A 7500-nucleotide genomic window follows, 5' to 3' on the forward strand; every position below is an offset into this window, starting at 1 on the left:
GGAGGAGGAGGCGGCGGCGGCGGAAGTAGTAAAGGAAACAATTCAATTCAGAAGCAGTATGAACTGGGTAGTGAGCCCGAACGCAAGGAATTTGTGGATCGACTGCTGCGGTTCAATGAAGAGAAGGGTACGGCGATCACGACCAATCCGACGATCTCGAAGCAGCCTCTCGATTTGTATCGGCTGTATGCGCTGGTGCGCGACCGCGGAGGTTTCATGGAGGTGACGAAGCAGAAAGCGTGGAAGGATATCGCGGGGCTGCTGAACGTTGGGGCATCTAGTAGTGCGGCGTACACCCTACGCAAACAGTACACGAAGCACGTCCTACCGTACGAGTGCAGGTTCGACCGGGGTAATATCGACCCTCAGCCGATCATTAATTCGCTCGAGAGTCCTGCAGCTCGCAAGAAAAAGAACGCCAATGCTGCTGTTTCGTCGCCGCAAGAACCAAATGCCAACTCGAACCCAGCGCCCCCTAGCATACCGTCCGGACCTCCTGGCCCTCCAGGCCCGCCGGGTCAGTACCACCCGGACTACCCTGCTGGGCCGGGAGGCCCTCCGCCACCTGGACACCCCCCGGTACATCCCGGAGGTCATCCCGGCCCATATCCGGGCCAGGGCTACACCGATGGAAGACCGCCCGCTGGATATCCTGCCCATCCGGGTCCCCACCCCGGCCATCCGGGTCATCCTGGAGCAATGGCGGGGCCCTACCCACCACCACAAGGCCCCCACCCAGGAGCCATGGGTGACCCCTCGCAGTACCCGCCGGGCTACCCCGGACAACATCCCGCACATCCGGGTCATCCCGGGCACCCCGGCTACCCACCACGAGGACCACCCCAGAGCAGCTATCCACATGCGCAGTCTCCACACGGCAACGGTCCTGTCCCACCATCGGATTATCCTGGCGGGCCGCCTCAAGGACCTCCACAGCAGGCAGGTCCTCCATATGGTCCGCCCGGAGCAGTAGGCGTGCCGCCAACGCACCACCAGTCGCCCCAACAGACTCCGCCCCCCGCGGCGTCCAGTCCGTTCCCGGACAAACCGCCCACGCCGCAGAGTCACCCCCAACCTCCGCAAAGTCCGGCGGCAATGATGCAGCAGCAGCAACAGCAGGCAGGCCAGAGTCGCTCGCAATCACCTGCTGTCTGCTCGCCACGTCCGGCTGGGGCTCAATCGCCACATACGAAACAGCAGCAGCAGCAGCAACAGCAGCAGCAGCAGCAGCAACAACAACAGCAGCAGCAGCAGCAACAGCAGCAGCAACAACAGCAGCAGCAGCAGCAGCAAGAGGGCCCGACACCGCTTCAGGTTCCACCGTCCACGGCAAATGTCGTGCCGACTGGGCCCCCACCATCTAACGTTGCTCCACAAGGACAGCAGCCACCTCCCGTTCCGGCACCTCAGCATTACCCTGGTAAGTATAGATCCCATTTTGTTAATTAAAAAATATAATGATACAAAATCTCGTTCATAGCGTTTCTGCCAGGAAGAATTTGGTATCCTGTATGTTCACAAAACTTGCGTATAACCATTGCCGGACTAAGCATACAATGCTGGTATATCACTGTTTATAGGATACCCTCCGCACGCCATTCCTGGTGGCCCGCGGCCTCAATTACAGAGTCCTGGCGGGCCCGCCGGGCCTCAAGTAGTACCGTATCCTCCTGGCATAGCGGCCATACCGCCAAGTGCCAGCCAGACGCCCCCAGATGGCCCACCGCCGAATCGTGTGACGCCGTTTGAGCCTGGGCAACAAAAGCCTCCATTTCCAGGACAGGGTCAGCCTGGCCACAATGGAATGCGAGTTTATCCGCCCCCAGGGCCAACGACGCCTACCGGTCCGTCCAACGTACAAACTCCCCCACGACCAGACTTCTACGCTAAACGACATCCTGACATTATGAAAGAACAAGGAGCATCTCATTATAATGGACCACCACAAAGCTATGGTAATACTTTGGCCCTATTTACGCAATGTCGAGAATTATGGAAAATCTCAAGTTAGTTTATAGTAGACTCCCTTTATGTAAACGTATGTACCATATAGAAAAATTATTAATTAAAAATTGTAAGAAATAATAATTACGTTAACATCCGACTTACCTTAACCCAAGCATTTCCACTAAAATCGATAATATATATTAACGGCGCCTTTATTTACAGAGCGCGGTCAGCCTCCCATGCCGGGATACCCTCCAACATCTCGGAACTCGTCAGGTCCTGCGAGTTGTCCTACTGTATCTGTGCCTGCGCCCTGGGGACCTCGACCACCATTTGCCCCGAGCTCTGGGCCCGGTACAGAGCAGCGTTGGCCAGGCCCACTACAGAATAATGCGGACTGGTTGAATACAACATCTTCACCAAACAAAATGGGTCCTATCAGTTCTCCTTTTATGGCCGGCGCTCAAATAGGTAGAGTAGGTCCACCTCAGCCGTACATGCAGCACAAAATGCCTCCACCTCCAGGGCAAATGGCGCCAGCAGCAATCGTTGCCCGAAAAGAACCACTGTTCCCGCCCGATAGCGTCGAAGCAATTCAGCCGTTAAACAATAAGCGTCGTCGCTTATTTCCAAAGGATGTAGCACCAGTGGACCCATGGCGTCTAATGATGAGTCTGAAGTCGGGACTCTTGGCCGAAAGCACATGGGCTTTAGATGTGATCCAGATTCTTATGTATGATGATAACAGCGTGCTCTACTTCGGCCTTCAGCATCTTCCAGGCTTCCTTGAAACACTTCTTGAGCACTACCGCAAGTGCCTCTCGGAGATGTTCGCCATTGCTGATGATCTGGAACTTGGCTTTGACTTTTCCAAAGAACCAGAAGAGTCGAACAAAGATAGCAGCAAACGGGAAAGGCCATGGTTTCTTCTTGAAAAGGATGTGGCGCCTAAAGACAGAGACCAAGAGTTGAAGAAGTTGAACTTCACCAAAGACGCGCCAATGCTTGACCTATCGTTCGCCAAAAAGAATTCAATGACGCAAGACGGTAAACTTGTAAAGATCAGAGAACGGATGACTCCGTCTACTTTGTTGAAGTTTCTGGAACATGGCGGAGATAATGAGACACCCGAATCGTGGGAAGACTTTAACGGAGGTTATGATCACTGGCAGAACGGTTGTGGGGAGATTACGTCACACATTGTAACGCATTTTGAAAGCGAGCGTCAGAATGTAAGGTTCTGTCGATTGCTCAAGAGCGAAAAGGAAGACGAAGACTTTGAGTGGGCGTATACACTTCACAGCGAGCAGCGTCAATTAACGTTGGGATTTGATAGGGAAAGCAAAGACAACAGCCCTGCTGCAGTAAAGAAAGAAATCGAGAGAGAGATTGATGAAGTTCTATTAAATGGGGAACTCAGTGACGAAGTTTGTGAAGCACGCAAACGTAAACGTGATCAAGATATGGACGATGAGGCCTATACTCGCGATGAACCGTCTCTTTGTACACTGACAGAACAGCAAGAGTCGTTGGCAAGGCGTACGATCATTCTGTCAACGATTTTAAGAAACCTGTCGTTTGTGCCTGGCAATGAACAAGAACTCGCGCGTCATCCTGGCACAATGGTCATTTTGGGTCGAATGCTACTCTTAAATCATAAGCACAATGCGCGCAAACCTCGGTCTGGTCATTCAAAAGAAGACTCGCTTCGAGAAGGAGCCGAAACAACGGCAAATAAAGCTGATTCCGAGAGCTGTTTTGACGATGTGAAGGAGCAAACAGCGAATACCAGTTCCACTTCAAACGGGACCAACAACGACGGCATGGAGCAGTGCTGCTCGCTCACAGCCGAAGACGAGTGGTGGTGGGAGCATTTAGCTGTATTGCGTGAGAACACGATGGTCACTCTGGCCAACATCTCGACGCACCTGGACCTTAGCATCTATGCCGAGGAGATCTCACTACCTATTACTGACGGCTTACTGCATTGGGCTGTATGTGAGTCGGCTGTCGCGCAAGATCCATTACCGGGTTGCTCGGCCGCTTCGGCGACGTCCCTTCAGCGACTGGCCGTAGAAGCGCTTTGCAAGCTATCAGTGCAGGAATCTAACGTTGATTTATTACTAGCTACACCACCTTGGCCAAGATTGGCTCGTCTGCTTGGTCAATTGTCGCGTTGGTTAGCCCGCGGCGAAGAGCAAGTTTTGCGCGAGTTCTCGGTCGTGCTACTGTCGAATTTGGCGCCCGCCGAAAGCTACGTCGCTCGAGCCATCGCCATCTCAGGCGGGACCGGTGGCGTTACGATTTCGCACCTGTTAGCCTTCGTCGAACAGGCTGAGCAATCGGCACTCAATATCGCGAACCAACAGGGCATCACTGCGTTACGGGACAATCCTGAGTTGATGGGGACTACCCTCGACATGGTGAGGCGTGCGTCAACAACACTCAAAGTGTTAGCATGTGTCCCTGATAATCGGGCGCTGTTTGTGCAACAACAACAGCGCTTGCTGACACTTGTGATGTCGCAAATTCTCGACCAGAGCGTGGCCGGCAATATTGCCGATGTGCTTTACCAGGTGGCCCAGTGCAAGACCCCACCACCTCCTGCCTTCGAGCCGAGACACAAGAGCCCAAACCCAGAGAACAGAAAGGAGGACGCCACGGACGACGCCAAGGACGCAAAAGAAACAGAGGGCGACGTAGAGGCTGTTGAGAGTGAGAAAGAGACGAAAACAAATGGTGAGCAGAATGATGAGGCTAAACAAGCTAAGGACAAAGACAACGTCAAGGAGAACGGTCGCGCCGACTCTGCTGAAAGCGACTCCCGGCCCGATGAGTCGATGGACACTACGTCAGAAAACGGTGAAGTCGCAACGAGTCCAGATAGCGTGGCTCAACTCAAGGATGCATTGGCCACGTCGAACAACAACAGTACTTCTATCCAAAAAGGGCTCAAAGAGGAGACCAGTAGCAGCAACAGCAGCAGTTCGAACAATTTCAACTCGGGCGTGACGACACCAGTGACCACAACCACCACAGCGTCATCACCAGCAACATCAGCGTCTGCCGGGCTATCCGTACCAGCTTCAGCGTCATCAACAACACCATCGGCAACTACGACCAACAACTCAACATCATCAACTTCGTCATCATCATCGGCAGCAACGACGACTACGACTACGACGACGACGACGACGACGACAACGACGACGACGACGACGATGACGACGACGACGATGACGACGACGACGACGACGACGACGACGACAACGACAACAACAACAACCGGCAGTAAAGAACCCATTCAACCAGCAACTGCGGCCGTTGCTTAATTTATTCGTCTACATAATCTATAATAATTATTGCCTAGACATACAGTTAGATAAATTGTAATATCATAAATCTTGTTCTTTTACTAGCTCGTTGAGCATAGCTACAAATACAGTCTACATTGCGGCTATTTACTATTACTGCGACAACCGGAAATGATTTGAAATGTGATTAATGCGACGACGATGATGAGCGTCCATACTAAATGGGTTTGTATTAGAAGTTGTTCGATGTTTGTGTTAGGCGACGCGGCTGCTGCTGCTGCGCTTGCTGCTGCTAATGATGATTATAAACGACGAATCGTGATGATGGGTCTAGGCCGCATTCTGTCAGTAGCCAACTAGCCTTCCCCCTTCCTTTCCTCTTTCTCTGGGGCATGGCGGTAGTAGGTTGCGCGATGAGTTGGGGGCAATAGTAGTTTCGGATAAAAGTCGATCGAAGTCGAGACAGAAGAAGTGATGTCGCTGACGGAGGAGACGATGATGTGGATAATGGTGACTTCGTTGCAGACCACAAAAGCGCTACAGCGGAGAAGAGACGATTAAATGGTATTTACTACTGTGTATTATTAAATAACGAAGAAAAAGATGGCGGGCAGACGGAGGGCGATCTAGTCATCATGACGCACGGCGCGCGTGTATATGATGACCGTCCATTGCCCCCATTTTAAGTCACGTGACATATTTAGGTGACTCTGTACACATTCATACCGACGATAAAGCTGGCACAAATGCTGGGGTACTGCAATGGCAGAAAATTTAAAAATGAGAATGAAACATGATATGATATAATGATTATAACAATAACGGTAAAAAGAAAACGAAGATATATATATATACATACACACACTCTGTGTTCCACGTGTTACTCAGGTTTGGCTGCTTGCTAGGTAATTACAGAACTGGTGTATGTATGTGGGTGTGTGTGGATTGCGAAGGGACAGATGGCCACTTGTGCGCGGATCGAAGTGGCCTGTTAGGTAGATAGACGGCGAAGATGAAAGATAGCCGGATAAAAGGGGCCCACATGGCGATAGCTTGTCATTGAACGGTCCGAAAGCATTGCATGCAGGAGTGGTAGTAGTTGATTTGGTTTGTGTATATGAGAACTAGTTTGGGTGCGCTTGTTTGTGCATGTGTGTGTAGAAAGGGACGAATTGTGCGTACGTTGACGTACTGAAAACTGCGATTAAGCTGGCGGCATCGGATGCAGGTCTTTAGTCTGTTGGATATATTCCATGTAGATTATTAGTGGGACGAACTACTATATATATATATATATAACTAACCGTGTCGGCAATGACACATACTATTATCATTGTAAGGATAATTATGTATGATGATAATATAATGCGTATTGCGAATTACGATAGCGAGACGCCGATGCTCTTTGTGACCTGTTCAGAGAGTGATCCAGATATAAACCGAAGTAAAGCGGTCGCTTTACTCTGTCATAGGAACGGTTAGGCTAGTAAGTTGGGCTAAGACCTGTTGATAACGCAGCCAGCAATGACCACGCCGAAGCCGGGGGGCCTCGGTGTATTTAGGTCAGTTCAATATTGTAGACAAAGCAGCGACTTCAGACTTCTTTCGCACCTTCTCAACTTCCACACACAGTCACATTTGCTGACATTCACTAAATATTAGAATTAAAATGAGGATGATAATGCTGATGTGTTTACCTATAACGACACTCGTTGACGGAGTATAATGGTTAAGGTATCTCTGTGAGCTTCTTAACGATAGCGGAGGGCTAATTTTGATGGGGTCTGCATGCGAGTTCGCTGCCCAGGTCTTAGGGGGGTCCGGGCGTTGAATTGTGCGGCAGGCGACCCAGTTTCTAATTATAGCTATAACGGTAGAGACAAAAACGTGTAGAAATTTGGAGACGAGATTGAACGAAACACAATAAGCATTAGACAGAAACAAAAGATCATGTACGGACAATGTCTATTATGAAAGATTCAGTAAACATACCCATTGTCTTAATATTATGAGAATATTGATAACAATTATAAAAACAAATTCTTATTATAGCTATTATTATATACATGTACTCAATGATGACGACACGTATAGAATATGATAATGATATAAATGATAATAATGATGGCGCGATAATAAGCTATTACAATGAGTCTTCTGGGAAAAGCTGTGTCTCATTACAATTATTAATAGCCTTTTCAATGTCGTGTGATCACAATGATAAAGAAGATTTGGTAGC

General features: G+C 50.0%; 1 protein-coding gene across 1 annotated transcript in view; it reads left to right on the top strand.

The window, feature by feature from the left end:
• Positions 1-3: 3 nt before the first annotated feature.
• The window catches only part of osa (trithorax group protein osa), a gene marked incomplete at its 5' end in the record, with an annotated part of 9095 nt that continues 1598 nt past the window's right edge, over positions 4-7500 (top strand). The window contains 3 exons of the mRNA XM_022847972.1: positions 4-1420; positions 1581-1955; positions 2170-7500. The exon at positions 2170-7500 is cut by the window's right edge and continues 1598 nt beyond it. Coding sequence (XP_022703707.1) covers positions 4-1420; positions 1581-1955; positions 2170-5279 — 4902 coding nt within the window. The remainder of the gene's footprint in view (positions 1421-1580; positions 1956-2169) is intronic.

Source organism: Varroa jacobsoni, unplaced genomic scaffold, assembly GCF_002532875.2.
Source record: "Varroa jacobsoni isolate VJ856 unplaced genomic scaffold, vjacob_1.0 scaffold_1320, whole genome shotgun sequence".
In the NCBI taxonomy this organism is placed as follows: Eukaryota; Metazoa; Arthropoda; class Arachnida; order Mesostigmata; family Varroidae; genus Varroa; species Varroa jacobsoni.